We start from the raw sequence: 20,750 nt of genomic DNA on the forward strand, positions 1-20,750 counted from the left end.
TCATGGTTAAAAGAATGGGAAAAGAAACATACACTCAAATTACACAACCTTTGGAGAAAAATGGGTCACTTTGTGTGACTAAAGGATTAATGTTCTAGAAGAGATAGTAGGGAGAAAGGAGGACACTAACTTCATCTCTCAAAGCTGAGGTATATATATGGAGTTGAAAACATTCAACATGAGGCATGGCATCCTCGAGGAACTATCCCATGAGGTACCAAGGTGGAGAAATTCTCCATGAAGAGGTTGAGGCCCTTACTGACTATATACCATCAATATTAGCAGAAAAATAATACGAAGCTTTGGGAAGAGTGGTCTGAGGGGAAGGCATGAGGGAATGGATGGATCAGACAAAAGAACAAAGAATGAGGTTATGAATGAAATTATGTTTGTAAAATATCTCAGGGGTTTTATTTTAATTGGCTCTTATTGTTAAAATTTCCATTGATGATGCCTGATGCAGTGGCACGTACCTGTAGTCCCAGCTACTCATGAGGCTGAGGCTGGAAGATAGCTTGAGTCCAAGAGCACTGGACTTTAGTGTGCTTTGCCGATGGGGTGTTTGTACTAAGTTCAGCATCAATAAGGTGACCTCCTGGAAGCGGGGGGGGGGGGAAAGGGGGGTGCAGAACCAGGTTGCCTACAGAGGGGTGAACCAGCCCGGGTTGGAAATGGAGCAGGTCAAAGCTCCCTTGCTGTTCAGTAGTGGGATCACACTTGTGAATAGCCACTGCACTCCAGCCTGTGCAACATAGCAAGACCCTGTCTCTAAATGAAAAAAATTATTGATGGAAATGATAAGTGCTATACTAGTCAGTTAGGCTACCTTAACAAAATCCACAAACTAGGTGGCTTAAATAACAAAAATGTGTTTCTCATAATTCTGGAGACTGGATTAAGGTCTGGTAGGATTTGGTGTCTGGTGAGGGCTCCTTCCCCAGGATGCCATCTTCTCCCTGTGTCTTTCTCTCTGTTTGGCAGAGAGAGAGAGAGACCAAGCTCTCTGATGTCTCCTCTTATAAGGACATTAATCCCACAGACCACGACCCCATCCTCATGACCTCATCTAACCCCGATTGATTGTCTTCTGAAGGCCCCATCTCCAAATACTATCACATCAGAAGCTAGAGATTCAACATACGAATTGAAAGGGGGCAAAAATGTTCAGTCCATAACAAATGTTCAGTCCTTCACAAATGTCCATAACTACTTGTTATGATCACAGATAGAGCTGTTCTCATGGCATATTTTTGTTGTTGTTAAATAGAACTCAAGCACAGGAACCAAATACCGAACAGCGAGGAACCACATGATGTGTAAACTAATGTGTTTATGCATTACTTACTCTTCCACCATTGGTGGACTGTCAACTATCACTGGGACCTCCACCAACCTGATCTTTGCTGAGCATTTCAATACGTAAGTAACATTGAATTGGCAATTTAACAAGTGTGTAAATTATTCTTACTTGATTAAGAGAGTTCAGGGACAGAAATGATATGTTAACTTTCCTTTGTTTCCCCATCAGGACATCTGTAAGTCTGTAAACCTCTCTTTGTACTGAGATTTAAATAGAGAGGGCATAGGGTATTAACTTGCACCTACAGATACCTTAGGTCAGCTCAGAGGAGGTAACTGTTAGCCAAGAGTGAAGGACACATTCAGCTTAATCACTCTAATCAATAGGGAAGACATTTTTCTTCATTACAAATAATACTGCAAAGGGTAGTTAGCTAAAGTAAAGAGGAATTATTTATCTAGTGTTTGAGGACTGGTATTTGAACCTAAATAATGAGTGGTGGATTGAGGTGCTAATTATGGGAAACCTGGTGTTTGAAATCAAACAAGACTTGAAAGATTGTACAAGTATAAGAAATGTTAGTAATAAGAAATGTCATAAATGTCAGACTGATTCTACTAACAAGACAGATAATAGTCAGAGTTCCAAGAAGGTGGGCAGCATTAAGGAAGCCTAGGAACAGGTCATGGGTTCACAGAAAAATTAGAGCTCAGAGGCAAGAAACAGATTCACAAATTCTATGAAGTTTCTGAAATTATTTGCAAAATGTTCTGCATGTAAATATTCTCCATGGAATTCAAGGGATTTCAACTTTCATTCTAGAAAGAACGTGAGCTTATGTACAAAGGACTGTAGTATAAAGGCTTATTATCAATACCATACAGACCCCCACGTGTAATTATCTCTATGAATGCACATCTATTATGTATCCTCCAACAACCGATTTAGAAAGAAACTATTAAAAGACTTTTGGTTTAAATAAATGAGAGACTTCTGAAATTCACAGTGCCAGAGAGGATGTATCCACTATAGTGCCCAATTCAGGACAGGAAATGTACCAGATTTCTTTCTTTCTGAGATTCATATACTTTCTCATCATTTCCCCAAGGGAAGAGATTCCACATCTTAGTCCCCTCCATGAGTTTCTTTTTCTACCATTTATCCAAAATTCTTATTGTTTTATCTTTGTTGATATTAAGAATCGATGGCTTCCACCATTCCTGTGAAAATTAGGTGATATAGTTGAAGTAATTAGTACTGAGATTGAAGAAATTAGTAGAGTGCAAAACATCTTTGTGTCTTGCACAGTGTATCAACCAAACTTTCTGTTTTATTTAACTTTTTCCTTTTACTCTTTGAATGAATTTATCCATTTGTAATGGAAGATTGGGAACATTATAGCACTTTGAACGAAATATTTCAGTAACTATTTTTCCTAGTTGCCTGACCTTCTAATTCTCCTAATCATTAAGAAATCTTTTAAATTTAGAGAATACCTAAAATGTACTTCAAAAGTTAGTGGGTTTTTTTCCTTCAAAAGGTTGCCTTTATATTAGAAATTATATGCAATGTGAAAAAAATCTCAAAGGATCATTTTTTGATATAAAGTACAAGAATAGAAGAGAAAAAAATCCCCTTACGTGAGCGAGATATTTAATGACATTTTTAAAAAAATGGTGGCACTTCAAAGTACAATAGCATCCTAAAGCAACAATGGAAAGGAATGCATTCATTTCCATTGGGAAATGTTACAAAGGCTTAAAACTTCAAAAAATATTACATTATTTGTTTAGATGTTTGGATCTGGAGAGAAATCACCCTTTATCCACATATGTACTACAATAATGCCACGTTGGCACTACCTGCCACATTTTCAGCAGTATCAATGGTTGTTTGGAACAATTTCATTTTGGATCTCTCCCAGCTCTAAAGCCCTCAGAGTTAATGGCATCCTACAATTTACATTAGATAAAGATAACATCTTACAAATAAACTATTGGAGGAAAAGATTGTATAAAATATTCTGTAGCTCTATTCTTTTTATATATATATGCCCCTTATATACATACACATAAAATGTCTTTACATAAAATGTATATATTGTAATAATAATGGCCATAAATGTTGTTTGTTCTCTTTTTTAAACCAAGAAAATAATAATGATTTCTGAGTCGGCTAAAAGTTACTCAGTGCACACAAAAGCAGACCTTCATTCATCCACTCAATCAACAAACATTTTTTGAGGACTGATAATGAAGTACACTGTTTTTAATTCTATTAAAGAACACAAAAAATAAAACATTCTGAGAAGAAGACTCCATCTGATTATCTAAACAAAACATACATATGTGAAAAACATTACAATTTTTTTTAATTTCAAAATATTATAGGGGTAGAATCGTTTTTGGTTACAATGATCACTTTTGTAATGAAAACCATTAAACTTTGTAAACGTAATATCATTTGCTTTTTGACAGATAGGTGGTGATAGGTATTGAACCTTTGCCAGATAACTTACATACGTTACATATCCTTGCTGTGGAGGTGGTATACAATGACAATCAAAAACATAGGCCCTGGAGTTAGAATGCCTGTGTTCAAATCCCAGCTCTTCCATTCACTAGCTAGGTAATTTTGGACAATTATTTAAGCTTTCTAAGCCTTTTATCTTTCCAGAAAAATTATGAAAATAATATAATCTCTCTCTTCTTTTTTTTTTTTTTTTTTTGAGACAGAGTCTTACTTTGTCACCCTCAGTAGAGTGCTGTGACATCATAGCTCATAGTAACCTCCAGCTCTTTTGCTTAAGTGATTCTCTTGCCTCAGCCTCCCAAGTAGCTGGGACTACAGGTGCCTGCCACAACGTCTGGTTATTTTGTTGTTGCAGTTTGGCTGGGTCTGGGTTCGAACTTGCCAAGCCACCCTCAGTATATGAGGCCAGCACCCTACCCACTGAGACACAAGTGCCACCCAATATAATCTCTCTTTTAGAGAGCTGTTTTGAGTTTTATATAAAATAAGTATCACTTAGGGCCTAGCACAAAGCATGTGCTCAATAAATGCGAATTATTATTGCTACTAAAGTTGAGAGAAGTGAAGCTCAATTTAGCAGATTAAAAAGCAAACTCAGTGGGATCCCAAAGGTAAAACTTTACCTTCCTACAAACATAACTCAAGGTGTGTCCTAAAAAAGGGCTATCGCTTTGTGCAATATCCCTTAGTCTACACAACCTGAAACAATTTCAAGAGAGGTAAACACCATATATATGGGTAAAATGATCGAAAATAATTCATAAAGTCAAAGTTCCAAGGTCCATAACAGGTGTTCTTCGGAAAGAGTGGAATAGTCCGTGCAAGTTGCACACATTACAATAGCAATGTGCAGATCAGCGCTAGAGTTTGGAGACAGGAAACCAATTAGGAGTCTGTGATCAAAGGGCTGACAAGGGATGAAAGGCAGATCCAGGCTAGTTTTGAAGCTGTAGCCTCCTACAGCTTTTGCACTCAAGACATTGAGATGTCAAAAGGTTGTGAGTAATTAAGTGGGAGGATTTGAAGGTAAGGAGGAGCTAGGGCAACTCGGGGGACTTTTTCCATAAAGCTGGGTAGGTGATGATGGCAACCATGAACTCTTGAGAAGACATGGGATGTTCAGGTTCATTGGAAAAAGTAATACGTTTGAATTTGAATCCATTGAAATGGCCTGTGGAGAGCTTATCCACAGGAGATTTTCAGCATGTGTTTGAAAATGCATTACTTGAGCTAGTTATTCATCTGGGGATCTACATGTATGTAGATATGCAAATACAGAGAGAGAGAGATAGAGATGAGCAAAAATTAAATTCTTGAGTGCAGAAATGGTCACACAGGGAAAAAAATATTAAAAGAATCAAGATTAGGACACACTCTTGGTTGAAATGGACAAAAAAGAAGATGAGGAAAGGTTATCCAGGTAAGAGATGGATCAAGTGTGTGGGGGCCTGGAAAACCAAAGCAGGAGACCATCTTCAAAATGGAACATGAGTCAAGGGCATGTGCAGCAGAGAGTCAAGGCAGATGATGGCCAAGAAAAGGGCTTTGTTCCTCATCGGCTTTCAAATAGAGGGCAGGGTCAGTGGAATAGCAAAGATGAGGGTAGAATTCACACTGAAAACGGTTAAGGAATGAGTATGTAGTGGGGAGGGAAGGCAGCAAGTTGAAATGTTTCTTTCAAGTTTGACAAAGAAAAAAAGAAGAGAACAAGCTTGGGATTGTCAGAGGCAGAGCCTCCTTTTAGAATGAGGTTGAAATGTCTGTTCAGTTTTACAGTCGGGGAAAGTGGACAGTAAAAACAGAGACACATGAGATTCTGGAAAAAAATAAAACAATGTTAAACAGAATAAAGGAATGAAATTGGAAGCAAGAATGGAGATGTTGGTAGGTTTTTTTGTTTGTTTGTTTGTTTTAGCCAGAGTCTCACTATGTTGCCCTCGGTAGAGTGCAGTGGCTGTCATAGCTCATAGCAACCTCAAACTCCTGGGCTCAAGTGATTCTCTGGTCTCAGCCTCCCAAGTAGCTGAGACTACAGGCACCCACCACAACACCCAGTTATTTTTAAGGATGGGGTCTCTCTCTTGCTCAGACTGGTCTTGAACTCCTGAGCTCAAGCGATCTGCCCATCTCAACCACCCAGAGTGCTGGGATTACAAGCCTGAGCTACCACACCCGGCCTGAGATGTTGGTCTTGAAAGAGAAGGATGTGTCCTTAGTGATAGCAGGAGGGAAGCAGAGGACAAGTGAAGACAGACATTTCAAAACATGTGAAAACATGTGAAATCCCTCATTTCACAAAAGAGGAAACCAAGGCCCAGAGAGTTTCAGTGATGATAATTAGCCCAGGAGCTGGGAGGTGGAGGCAGGTGGCCTGAGTCCCAGCCTTTCCAAACTGCAGCCTCACTGCCTCACAAGTCTGAGACCGTAGAACAGGGTGCCAGGCCTATGGTCACAGACCATTTGCTTTCTAAAAGAAAGCAAATTTTCTGTTGCCAGAGATAAGTAAGAACTATCTGAGCATTCACATTCTCTTGTTGCATTTTCTTCGCATAAAATGTAAACACGTGCATATAATAAATCCTATTTAAAGTATCTGCAAAGCTGAATATGTGACCAACTAGACTAAACTATTCCTTTGTTGCCAATCTCATGTGCTAATGTGCAGTTTGGAAAGTTAAATTTCAGAATAATACTAACCAGACTGAGCAAATAATCTAATTCAGTTACGATGTATGAAATATTTTTTCATTCTTAGGATCTAGGAGCTATGGCACCTAAATTCTGAAAACCCTATCCTCCCATAGTATTAGTTCACCACTGCCTTTGACAGATCCTCAGAGCAGGGCATTCTGGAAGTAGTCTTGGTTCTACCACCTCCTGTTATAATCTCTCAGATTCCTTAGGTTTTCCTTGGCTGTTTGCTTTTCCTACCTGACCCTGCTCTTCTCCTGCTCCACTGATATACTACCCTTCCCTAACACTGTTCTAGTAAATATTATTCTGCATTTAACCTTTTACTTTCGATTCTGATTCTTCAAAGATCAGCTGTTTCATCCTCAGATCAACACTTAGCTGGAGTCACCCCAAAAGCCACAAAAGGGGAATTACCACAAAGGAGTGTCCCAGATTGTCCTGAAGTGGATCTGATTGTGATTCCAAAGAAAGAAGCACAAGATAAATACCAGAGTGATCAGTCCTAAGTATTTACCAAGGGGACTTATTTACAGAATACTGTAGCAATCTTCCTCATGGGCAGTGAGAGGTGAGGAGAACTCTGGTGTGTCCTCAGTGAGGGAGTTAGGAACGGTTATCATACAGGCACTCAAGGAATTGGTTCAGGGCCAGGGCTAATTTCTTTCTAGTACACCTAGATATCTTTAGCAGTGTCTGTGAATATTCAAGGCCCCTCTTTGTTTTCTAGCGTGCTGGGGAAAACCTATGTCTGGTTAGGTCATAGAGAGGCCAAGTCACTCTTTTGATCCAAACACAGAAAGAAAGCAGGGGGACTGAGGGATCCCACACCAGCCACCTCCACCATCTTTCTCTACTCGTATAAATGTTATATCATTTGAAACTCTACTCTGCTATTTCTTAATCACCATTCCTATCACTTTTTATCATAATCTGTGTTTATACATCCATAAACTGATTTTATCCATACACACGTACAACAACTACCACTCGGACTGCAGGCTTGTAATGAATGAATCATTGTCCTAATGCTTTTTAGCCCATAAGGGACACAGTAGGGGATCAGTAAACATTGGTTGAAATGAATGGTATCAAGGCCTAATGAAATGCTAGCTATTCTTGGAAATCATTTAAATAACTGAATAATCTTTTGCTATCAGAATTAATTTATGAAAAGAAATATTACTAGGGGCAATTACTGCTTTCATAGGTGAGCAAGCATTTGATTCATCAGTATCACCTAACTAATACAACAGCTAGTAGTTAAGAGCACAAAAGATCTACAGGATAAAGAGCAAAAGATTATTACAAGTAAAACTTCATAGCTTGCTGATCAGTTTGTAGGTGTCAGCTGTGAAATCTACAGATACAGAAAGCAGCTTGGAAAAACATTGTGTTATCAATCATCAGCACAGTTATTGTTGCTAATTGTGTAATAAAAATTACCGCAGGCTCACAAGTCAAGGAATGGTAAAAGAAATTTCTTTGTAGATGTCTTATATCCAGAGTTCATCTTGCTAGCCTCTCTCCTTTATTAACTGAAGAGGAAGAAGGAAAGTAATTATAGCTGACTCTTAAAAGGCACAGGTTCAAACTGCAATTCTGCTTAGATGCTGGTCCCCACCCCCAGTAAATATAGTTGGCCCTCCACTATCCATGGGTTCCAAACAGGTGGGTTCTGCCACTGCAAACAATGCAGTTGGAAAATACACAATTCAAGAGACATGAAACCTATGGATGAGGACGGAAAATTGCTTGTGTACATACTGTGTATATGCACAGGCTTTGCTGAGCCCACTCGGACTGGACTAGGCCTGGGGTTTGGCATCTCTGAGGTTTCCTGGAGCCACACCCCAAGGGATTCAAGGGATAACTGTACCTAGAAATAATCACTCTCAAAGGCTACTACAATTGTTCCTGGCAGAAACCAGCAATATATATTTCTCAGTAATAATTTCTATTTATCAGTAATAATTTCTCTGGCAAATACCATAGAAGAAATTTGAACATCACAGGGTTTGGACTCAGACTTTAATTCAGATTTCAAGTTCACCATGTATTAGTTTAACATCTGTGAACATACGTTTCCTCATCGGTAAAATGGAGACAATACCAGGACTTACAAAACTATTATAAGCGTTCAGTGGCATCATAGGGACAGTGTAGCTCTAGCCGAGGGCCTGGCACACAGCAACTTGTTAATAATGTGAGCTGTTGTTATTGTCAATGCTTATATTTTTGCTGTTGCTATGAGAAATCTAAGCCTGGAGCATGAATAACAAATAGTTAACATTTTGAGAAGCAACTTCTGGAAATATACACATACAAAACTGAAAAGTTGTTTTGTCTCAGAAATAATCAATTGTGTCATTAGTCAAAAAGACTGTCATCAGTGTGGATACTAGCTTATTGTGACTCTTAATGGCCAAAATTTATTACAAGGTTGTAAATTACCACATCTGCATCCACCTTTTTGAAGCTATTTCCATGCGTTTCGTGGGTATTAAAATTATCTGTCATTTTGTATTGGGCATAAGAGCTGCAGTGACAGTATCATCTGCCTAAGTGTCAGCAGTGATGCGCGCATATGCTTTAGGTCAAAACATGTCTCTGCACTGTGGTACAATCATTTCTATAGTTGTTTTAAAATGCCCTTAAAACATAAAGGAGGCTTACATTCTAGCTTATGGATGTTTTGCAATCTATATGGCTTTTTCTATTTTCACTTGGGAGCTGAAGTTGAGGGCCTAGGAGCTTAATGAGAAAAGATAGTCTTTATAATGTTTCCTGGGTTAAAAACCCAGCTTAATTGACTACTTAATCTGTGTCCTTGAGTAACCCACTTAACCTTCCTGGCCGTTTCTCACTTCCTGTGCAAAGTGGATATTAATGCTTTCCTCTCAGGATTAAAAGTTTTTAGATCGTCCATTCCTTCTTATACCCTGGTCTGATCTTTAAAACTTAGACTGCCCCAGTGTATACTGCCAGTTCCTCTAACTTCTATATCTCCACTGAACAGTTATTGCACCAATTTCCATGGTGTAAGACGCTGCCTATCTGCTGGTAACTATGGATTTTATAATCTATCACTGCCCTGTCCTCTGAATTCCAGACTTATGTATCCAGCAGCCTATCCAACATGACCACTTGGAAAACTAAGGGACATCTCAAATCAATACACCTATGCCAGCACTCTTGGCCTGCACCTCTCCCCAGCCCTCCTTCCAACTGGCTCTTGCCTCAGACTTGACCATTTCAATATATGCCATCATTCCCCCATTTCTCACTTGTATCCCCAAGAGATCTACATCTCTTGCCTTTTATTCGTCCCCACTGATACCCCAATTTACACTAAAATCCACTCCACACCACCCTGCTTCCCCGGGAAAATTTCTTTGCCTCCCTGTATATTCATCTTCTATTACTACGTTACAAATGACAAACATCTTAGTGGCTTAAAGTAACACACGCTTGTTATCTTCTTAATTTTGAGGGCCAAAAGTCCAGGCACAGGCTAAGTGGATTTTTTGCTCAGGGTTGCACCAAGCTGACATCAAGGTATCAGCCAGGCCTATAACCCAGACAGGGGCTCAGGGTATTCTTCCAAACACATTCAGGTTGGGGGCAGAATTCAGTTCCTTGCAGTTTAATTACTGAGATGTTACCTTTTCTCATTGGCTATTGTCAAGAGGTCATTGTCACCTCCTAGCAGTTACCCCCAGGCCCTTGCTACATGGCCCCTTCCTCTGACAACGTGGAAGTTTACTTCTTCAGGCCAGCAGAAAAGGTTTTTATAAGGGCTTACCTGATTTAAGTCAGGTCCACTCATTTGATTAATGCAAAATCAACTGATAGGGTCATTGATTACCTGAGTAAAATCCCTTTACTTTTGCCACAAAACAACCTGGTCACAGGAGATCTGATTATGTTTATAAGTTCTACCCATGTAGAAGAGGAAGAGATTGTCAAGGCATATATTCCAGGAAAAAGGAATTGTAGCACCTTCTCAGAACTCTGTCCCCACACCCCGGCTTCTACTCTTGTTATCCTCAATCCTGAGACTGTACCCAGGAGCCACCATGTTTAACTTACTATGTCCCAATCACTTCCGACTGCGTTTGTAAGACAATCCAAATTCTTTTTGAAAACCTACAAGGTTATGATCTGACCCATATTGGCCTCTTCTTGCAGTTTATTTCATGTCACTGTTACCTTAGCTCCTACCCACAGCCACAGTGGGCTTCTGTCTGGTCCATAAACACACCAAACTTATCCCATTCTAAAGGCCTTTGTACTGGCTCTTTCTTCTCTCTGGAACACTGTGTCCCAATTTCTCACACAATTTCTTGCTATTTGAATATCATCTCGAACATCACCTGCCCGACCACATTATGTAAAATTTCTTCCTTCTCCTAATAACTTTTTATTACATTATTTTTATTGTATTTTTTATTATATCCTTACTTTTTCATTGCTTGTGTGTCTCATTTTCATGTAAACTTCATGAGAGCCTCAACCACATCCATCTCACTCCCCACTGCATTGCCAACAGCTAGAAGAGCACCTAGATGGTGGACACCCCAACAGGGTCGGATGAAAGAAACGAATTTTTATCATAGTTAAATATCTTAGCATAGCTCATGGTAGAAGAAATCTATGTTTGCTTTAGGCACATGTTTGCAGTCACTTGTGGGATGAGGCAAAGTGGAAAAGGGAACATCACAGCAAAATCCCTTAGAATGTGCCATTAATTCCCTTATTTATTTACAATATTCACTGTAAGTCTAAGGGTAAAAGTTATAATTGTAGGACCACAGTCTCATGTGGACATTTATATACTTTCTTACTTATTGAAGAAAAGAAAAGTAAACAAAATAAAATTTAAGTTTTTCTTTTTCTTTTTTTTTGTTGAGACAGAGTCTTTCTATGTTTATGTCACCCTTGGTAGAGTGCCATGGTGTCACAGTTCACAGCAACCTCCAACTCTTGGGCTTAAGTAGTTCTCTTGCCTCAGCCTCTCAAGTAGTTGGGACTACAGGTATGCGCCCCACAATTTTTTGGTTGCAGTTGTCATTGTTGAGCAGGCCCGGGCTGGGCTGAAACCCGCCAGCTGAGTGTATGTGGCTGACGCCCTACTCACTGAGCTATGAGCACCAAGCCTCTTTTCTTCTTCTTCTTTTTTTTTTTTTTTTGACAAATTATCCCTCCAAATAAAAAATTCTGAAAAGTGCCTCTTTAGTCAAACACATATACATATTACAGGATTCTCTCCAGTGTGTAGACAGAGCAATGAAGCCAGAATTCAAGGTATGAGCCACAGAGGGTGAAGAATGAAGCCAGGCTTAGGAGCGCTGCTCTAACCCTAATCCCAGTAGTATTTCCAGGTGTTGTTATATTTGCTGAATAGAATAGCACAGGTCACCCAATTCTAATAAGTTGATGGGAAATCAGCTCAAGCCTTTTCCTCATTTTATTTTCCAATTAAAGACAATAAGCATTTTTTTAAAATGAGCAATTTTCAATAGAGCCTCATGTGTGTGTTAAAGTATTTTCCACTCGTCTAATTCTGTGTACTTTCTAACCTTTCTCATTGTTATTTGCCACTTTCCAATTCCACTAATATGTACACTGATCCTTGTATCTCTTCAAGGTAGATAAAAATTAGCCTCAAGTTGATTAGGATAACTCTGGGGCTCAGGGACATCTATAACTTTTCATAAGGTCAAAGGAAATTGTAGAAAACATTAGAAATCTGGAGTTTTAAGAAACTTTTTTTTTAAGTATTTGCAACACTTAGGGACCATCTTAAAGTAGAATAAAAAATGCTCTGAAATATTAATCCATAAATTTGCTACACAGATGTTGCAGGAAACATTTTATTTATTTACATGATCTTTTTAAGATGACAAAATATAAGGTATGATTTAAATATAGGCATTGAAATTATTTGAAAATAATTGTAAAATTATTTCAGATGTTAATTATATTTTTATTACTTCCATTGGCTGAATTTTTTAAATTTCCAACTCTGTGTTATCGCTTCAAGAAAAAAAATTAAAGATAACTCTAATTTCACGTTGTTTTACCATAGTTATAAAATGAATAATTCTATGAGAATTTAGTTAGCATTTAGACTAATTAGAACAATGAATGTGAGATTATAAAATAAACTGTGTTTATATCTGACCTTTATTTTCCATTACTGTTGTGCTGTTATGTGAATTTAGAAGTTAAAATTAACTAGAAAAGTTAAAGGAAAAGTTAATGTGTTTCATAGAAACTATGAAACTATTTTAAACTATTTTTACCCATTATTCCATTTCACCAAGCTCCAAGGCACAATCTAGTTCTGGGAAGAAAAGGGCTGTCATATGCCTGGTAAGGTGGTTGTAGTGCTTAGAGACAGAAGAATCAGAGGGGGAAATGGCCATGAGAGACGAGATGGGCTGTACCACTGAATCAGTCCCTTCTTGGGTGCCAAGGGTTCCAGCTACCAAGATAAAATGGGAACATTCAGTCCTATTAATTTTTTTTTTTTTTTTTTGAGACAGAGTTTCTCTTTGTCCTCTGGGTTAGAGTCTCATGGCCTTAGTCTCATGCACAGCAACCTCAAACTCCTGGGTCCAAGTGATCCTCCTGCCTCAGCTTCCTGAGTTGCTGGGACTACAGGGAGGTACCACCATGCTTGGCTAATTTTTCTATTCTTAGTAGAGAAAGGGTCTTGCTTCCCTCAGGCTGGTCTTGAACTTGCCCCTCAGCCTCTCAGAGTGCTGGGATTACAGGCCTGAGCCACCGTGACAGACCCTCAGTCCTGTTAATTTCATAAGCCTTTTCTCACTCATATACTAATAGGAGTAATAACAACGAAATACACTTTTAATGAATATCAAGTACTATACTGGATTTTCTCACAAGCACTTCCTTAAAGATTGAATGTGGGGAACAAAATCAAGACATGCCCGCTCTTGGTTTTGTGGGTGAGGCAGTAATCACACAGTGACAGAGTGGAAACAGGAGATAAGGAGTAAATCTGCTCTACTTAATGGTGAGTGTATCCCAGGGCCCCCTTCTTGGCTAGCAGAAAGGGATAGATCTGGACTTCTGCTTCCCAGTGACCATCAGAAAGGGCCCCACTGTCCCTTCTTCCCTGAACCTGTCTCCGTATTTACACACAGACGCTATCCTGACTGCCGTTGCATCAACTTTGGATCGTGGTTTATATTATCCTTTCCAGCTACTGTTATCATTTTACTCTTGTCCTGGATCTGGCTTCAGTGGCTTTTCCTAGGATTCAAGTAAGTAAATATTCCATATACATAGGATAAATAAAAGTATCTAAGTTTCAAGTTCTTAGCTCCTTCTCAAGTGCTCTTTTATGTGTCACCAAGCATGCTGTGTTTCTGCCTTTCTCCTACTCACAAAACATGTATTTTAAGAATAAATTAGGATCTCACTTAAATAGCATTGGCTGTGGAAGAGTGTGTAGAAAGCAAATGCATTCTGGGGAACCTTGAATCCTAAGCTGATAAGATATTGATAGGCCAGAAGAGCGTAAGAAACTTATTTTGATGTCCAACTAGTTTAAGTAGAAATTTTTTAATTTGTTTTTATTTTTTATTGAAGTAAAATGTACATATGTAATTTACCATCTTTACCAGGTCAGTGACAATAAATACATTTTTTTTCTTTTCTTTTTATCTCCCTCAGAATTCTGAGAAGGTTTGCCCTTCCACTTGCTTTTATGGAAGATTTCCTCGGGTTAGGGAGTTTCTTTAGTCTGTGGCATGCCAGGCTTCCCGCTTCATGCTGGCACCAGGAATTCATGTCACCTCCAAAATATTAAGTAGAATAAAAATCTGAGAATGTTCTCCGTGAGAATTTTGAATTAAGAATCATGAAACTAGGGGTAAAACTGTGGCTTTTCATAGGCCAAATGAATGCAAGTCCAGACCCATTCTCAGTCTCAGTATCTTCAAATGCCAAATGATAGAACTGACTCAGCAGATCAGTAAAGTCACTGCCAAAGCCATAATTTGAACACACATGGATCCATGTTGAGCACACACAAGCGGAAGAAACAATTATTGATCACTAAAGACCTACTTCTGCCACTAAAATGTCTAATGTGTGATAGCAAAGAGAACTTCAGTATATTGCATTGGCTGGGATCAGAAATACCAAAGTTCATAAATACCAGTGTGTGAATGATTTAAATGACAGGAAGTGTTTACCAAATGTGAAAGGCTCCTGAGCAAAATCTGAAATCCAAGAGGGTATTTGTGAATCATCTAACAATACTCCAAAAAGAAAAGTAAAATAACTGTATATCAAATCATGGGAATTTTTTTTTATGAAAAATAAAACAATTCACACTAATTTCTGAAGGGTTTTACTTAACTGATTTCAGTGACCAAGCCAGTGAAGTTGAAGTCAGCTATTTGTTCTTCCTTTGCAAAACAACATGCTGTGATAGGGTTCGGCTCTGTGCCTGTGCCCGTGTTTTCCAAGCCTCGTAAGATGAGGGCTGACATTCTCCCCTCTGGATTCGGATTTCTGTTTTTTCTCCAGGACTGGCACAGATTCATTAGTAGTAAGAAGATGGTACTGATGATTCTTTTTGGAAAAATTCTATCCAGATTGTGGGCGCAGTGTGTGGCCGTCCTCCCGCTGAAGCCGAGGTGGAGAATGTCAGTGGCTTCAGCAGGTGGGCATCGGGGTAGAGGCCAGCTGCATGCTCAGTGCCTCTTCCAGGAAAGTGAAGCCTTTGCAGCCCTATTCAGTTGTACAGATGGCAGTGTGGGGTACAGGGACAGGAATCTCGGGTCAGTCGACTCACAGGCCCATGATTGTTTCATTCTCTGTTCTTGCTACACATACTGACGTTACAAAATACATGCAACCATTGTCATTATTTTAAAATGGGCCGCCTCTTAAAAAGGAGATAATAGGAAGATAAGGGTCAGCTATCCTGAGATTTGTTTTTCATGAGGAAAAAATTCTTCTGAAGCACATACATTAGGCAAACTCCATAAAGCACGATCAACGGCGTGTTGTCCCCTTGGTGTCCACTATTGGTGAGATGCTGCGTGGCTTCAGCTAAGTTTTCAGTGTCCTTTTCAGGGTGTTTATCTCCAGAGGTTTTAGATGACAAACACAAATCACAGCCACTCCCCTGGAGGACTAGCATACGTTGTGATTAGTCAGTTGGCTGTTCACGCAGTTAACTCACCCATTACAAATGACCTCCACATACGTGGGAAGAGAAGCTCATCCATCAGCGTCACTGAGTTTATTTAAATGGAGAGGCGGATGCATTGTCATATGCTTCTCCAGTTCCTTTGCGAAAGCGTTAACCTTCCTCTGTAGCAAAGCCAATTTGGCTTTTCGCTTAACTATTTATAGCCTGCAGCCAAGTGGCAAAGTACATGGAGGCGTGAACTGGATGGAAAATAGATTCTAAGAGAATCCTTATCTCTTGCTTTGACTATTTATCTTCCGCTGATAGTTCTCTAGGTGGTCCTTGGATTCAGGTCTCATAATGCTTAGTATTTGTGTTATGACAAGGGGTAAAATTTCAAGACTGGCACTCATTGGGTTGTAAAAAGAAATCATTGACTCACCGATCATAAATGCAACTGTGTGCATCTACTCACATCCCATGTTGGGGTACATGCATTAGGGCGATTATGAATGTAGAGAATGGGTAGCTTAAGAGTTATGGAAATTCTTCTCCTTTAACGAGAATCACAGTCCAAATATGTCTAAACAGCGGAGTTACAGGAACAACTGTACCTGTATTTGAGTGATAACTACTCTCCCATCATCCCGCCTTCCCATGCAGTCCCTCATGAATGTCCAACAATTGTATGGAAGGCAGTGTCCCTGCTTTCTATTCCTGTGTATAATTAAACTAACTGAACTACTCACAAAAGTTACAGGAGCTAATCTGTAAGAATCTAGACACTTTCCTATTTGTTTCTTCCTCTGGAGGAATTTTTACAGATCTACATCTAGAAAAGTATTTTGTAAAAGCGGTTCAAAGTTTTGAAGACCCTGTACTTCAGGACAGAAAAATTAGTCACAGGGGGAAGGGGCACTAAACACACAGTGAAATGTAATGGAGAGTGGCAGTTACCACGGAAATGAACTGAAAGATTATGTAGGAGGCACGTTTAGGACATAGGGCTGAAGAATCTTAAAGAAAAAATGTAGTCGTGTTGGTTTTACTTCTGAGAATGACATAGTTCAGACTCGGACTATGATCAATATGTGGGACTTTCCTGCCCTAGTGTCTAACTGAAGTTCAGCATACCTGTGAACATTGATGAATCTGACATCAACTGTTTTATAAATGTGCCAGAAGTACTATTGAGTTTGGAGCTAGGTACTTACTGTGTATGCCAGCGCTTAGCGATACCGGGCCAAAGAAAACATCTAAAGCATCGTCACTATCCTGCTCTCAGGATAACGTATCTATTACGACTGCTGGGATAACGCTTAGCTGTGTGCAGCAATTAACCACCAAGATATAAAATAAACACATTTGAAAATATAACTTAATGGTCAAGTATATAATAAAGTGTAGGAGATAATAGATTATCACCATTATAACACTATTAAGTGGTAGTGCAAATGGATTTGACAAAAGAAGAGATCGGAAGATGTGGAAAATATACAACAAAAATCAAACATCGGAAAGTGAGCAAACCAGGAAAAAATGGAAAAGTGGGGATATTCAGAAAAGAGGATAGAAATATGAAGGAGAGCACAGATTTCTCTTATTAGCAGGGAGAGTCATATTTTATGATGATTTCACCAAAAAATATTTTCTATTAAAGGAAGGTGACAGGGAAAGAATTCTTTGCCTTTTTTCTTTTTTTTTTTTTAGTTTCAAGGAGATGTTCAAATGTGGCAAAACCAAAACATTGCAACAAAAGGCTTGTGCCGAGGTGATTAAGAAAGAATACCTAAAACTCGGGCCAATGAGGTAAGATAAACAGACACGCACACATGCGCACACACACACACACGTGTGCACGCACACGCATCCATACAGAGATCTGTGCTGCTTATATTGCAAGTAGCTGTTTAATAAGAAAATAAGCACTAAAGTACCTGCAAGGTGTTTCTATTTTGTTTTGTTTTTGAATTTTTAAATAAATTTTATTTTGTATGTTTTAAGTATATAACATGCTGTAAGGTGCATATAGATAATGAAAAGGTTATAATACTGAGGCAAATTAACATATCCATCACCTTACATAGTTCCCAGTTTTTAAATGTGAGGCATGAGCAGCTAAAATCTACTCATTTAGCATGAATCCCAAAGACAGTATAGTTATTACCTTTAGTCTTTATAAAACTTGATTTGCCACCCCCCACCCCAGATTGCTAAGCGTTGTGACTATAACTCAACATGACAAAATATATATTGTTGTCTAAATAAAATTTTCCAGGTAGAATGAAAAGAAACCGAGAGACACCCCCCCCCCCCCCCCGGGGACTGAGGCTTTTCCCACCTGTGCTGATGCTCTCACATTTATCAACACACCCAGTTGCTCCAGTGCTTAGAGTTCTGCTGAGATTACTCCCGACAGTAGCTCAGGGATTTTCTACAAATGTCCTGACGAAGAAAATAGGAAATGATGTACTGATATTTTTCCACAGGTATCAAGAAATTGTGACCTTAGTCCTCTTCATCATCATGGCCCTGCTGTGGTTTGGCCGAGACCCTGGGTTTGCTCCTGGTTGGGCCGTGCTTTTTTCAGAGTAAGTGTTGGTGTTTCATGTGTCAGCCTTTCCCAGTTCATACTCTGCTTCCTGCCTGTGTGATTCTCAGAAGAGTGTGTGAGATTTTTTTTTTTCTACCTTTCTCTTGAAAAGATATTTTTCCTTGGAATCCTTATGGAAAAACCCCCCACAAAGTATAAGGAAGGAGATCTAAGGGAACACCATCCAAAGGATAACCGTGATATCCTGCAACTAAAACCCAAGGTCCATTAGACAAGGCTCTTCCCGTCCTTATAAAACTAGAAATGTGATCCACAGAAAGTCTATGTTCTACGGCGGTTAGGAGGATAGATTTTGGAGCCATTCTTCATTCCTGACTCTTCCACTTACTTTGGGCAAGTCACTTAACTTTCAGTTTCTTCATCTGGAAAATAAAGGTGGTCATAGGACTCAGGGTAGTGTTGCCTTTCAACCTGGTACAGAACCACATCAATATTTATTCTGTAAAGTAAATGCCACTCGATGTCCCTTAATAATCTGATATAAATTCATATTCTGTGATTTTTGTCATCTTAATTTTTTGTTTACATCTATAAAGGACAGCTTATTTGATTCAGTATCTGGCCTTTTTCTCTTTTTATGAACGTTTTTGCACCAGCTCACGACAAATTTGGCCCAGCCCCCATTTCATAGATAAGGAATTCCTGAATCAGTAATAAGACTGATTTTTGAAGGTGATGGTAGGAGCGAGGTCAGAGTTAATTTTATCTCACAGTGTCTTATATACAAGCAGTCTTCGCTGAGTCATGGGCGGTAAGGAGGAAGAGAATAGCATAATTTTCTAAGTTAAGGACCATCCCACATGTAATATAAATAACTCGGTTGTGAGATTTTTGTTCCCAATCTATCTTTTTCGAAAGTACTCCAATTTCTAAATTCAACAGATTTCTTTCTTGGACTTCCTGTCTCACATCCCCCAGCAAAAACCCAAGCCTTGTGGAGCAGAAACCAGAATTGTTTGTGTCAAGTATATTCTGCCCACGTGGAATAAAGAAATTCCTCCTTCCCTCAATTAGAACCTTCTGAATGTATAGGCACTGCCAATATTTTTTAGAGTGCAAAGTCTGAATCCAAATTCCTAACAACTACACAAGTCAAGCAATGCAGGGTGGCAGCAAGTTTGGAAAGGTCAGTTTCAGCTATACAAACATTTAATTTCCTTTAGGAGTAAAATTTTATTTTAAGAAGTATTAAAAGAGGGTATCAAGGAAGTATTTAAAGCAAGTTATTATTTAATAATGGTCTAGTACTTTGTGGCTTTGTGGTAGGATCTGGGGACAGACATAAAAAATCATTATTCCCCTTTTTAAAATCTAACTTCCCCCCCCTAGATAAGAAAGATTTTTTTCTGTAAACACCAGTATATAAGAACTAAATGAAATAAGACAATAGCTGATAAAAAACCTGGCAGAAATTCCAACAGGAAACTCAATATAATCAACTTCTACTTACTATTCATTATGGAAGAAAATTGTAATATAGGACATATTTTGTTTGCAGTAGGAAAATAGTGTATTGGCCTTGGGAAGGTGCTCGTGTCACCTAAAATTCCAAGAGAAAACGATAGGAAAGAAGCAAATGTTTGAGGGTAGATGAGAGCTGAAAATACTAATCTAATTGGAAAACCCAAAGCAAATATCATTTGCATAAGCTTAGTATTTGTAATACCAAGAAAACTTAATCTGTAATAAACTAAAAATAAGTTATAATGAAATAATCATCATTTAAGATATTTTTTGAAAATAAATTATTTCAGTGTTTATGCCTTGATTTTATTTATTTAAGGCATATATATTCTGTACAATAACTTATTATGTAGAGGTTCTAGGTATTTTGAATTTCTAAAGCTAGAATTATATATCAAATTTATAGCTACTACCTAATGTTTTCATTTCTTCTATTTGAACTTGGACTGATTTCAATGTGTCTTTTCACATAAAACAAAACCCGTTTACATGATGCCTGGCCCAATTTTCTGAAAATTCAGCCAAAAACTATAACTGCAAGAAAATAAATAATAAACAATAAAATTATAAATATTGGTCAAGCTTGCATAATAAATTATGTTAAGGTAGATAGTTAATCACTAAAGAAAATAAGTATATCTTTTTAAAAAGCAGACTTCTTTACAAATTAGGTTGAGAAAGGGAATTAATTTCCCTGGTTATTTAGATTTTTCAAGTAAATTGTAGTTGTAGAAATGCTTCTCTAAGACGGTACACATTACTGAGTTACAAGGTAGCAAAATAATCTTTAGAATGTACACATTTCTTCTCAGGTTGTAAAAATGTACTAGGCAATGTTGCTAACTTTTAAAATTGAATTCTAATTATTTATGCCTATTTCATTTATATCTGGTCTCCAAACTATTGAGGCTTCTGGGAACCTGTCTTATCTGTTGGAATGACTTAGTGATTCTAAGACCCATCTGCTCCCA

General features: G+C 38.4%; 1 protein-coding gene across 1 annotated transcript in view; it reads left to right on the forward strand.

The window, feature by feature from the left end:
• Window positions 1-20,750, forward strand: part of SLC13A1 (solute carrier family 13 member 1) — an 85,821-nt gene that overhangs the window by 51,737 nt on the left and 13,334 nt on the right. The window contains exons 7-10 of the mRNA XM_003789819.1: window positions 1,268-1,419; window positions 13,699-13,818; window positions 17,412-17,510; window positions 18,191-18,292. Of these exons, the coding sequence (XP_003789867.1) occupies window positions 1,268-1,419; window positions 13,699-13,818; window positions 17,412-17,510; window positions 18,191-18,292 (473 nt within the window). The remainder of the gene's footprint in view (window positions 1-1,267; window positions 1,420-13,698; window positions 13,819-17,411; window positions 17,511-18,190; window positions 18,293-20,750) is intronic.

The sequence above is a fragment of the Otolemur garnettii genome, unplaced genomic scaffold (assembly GCF_000181295.1).
Source record: "Otolemur garnettii isolate 467f Iridium unplaced genomic scaffold, OtoGar3 scaffold00037, whole genome shotgun sequence".
Classification (NCBI taxonomy): domain Eukaryota; kingdom Metazoa; phylum Chordata; class Mammalia; order Primates; family Galagidae; genus Otolemur; species Otolemur garnettii.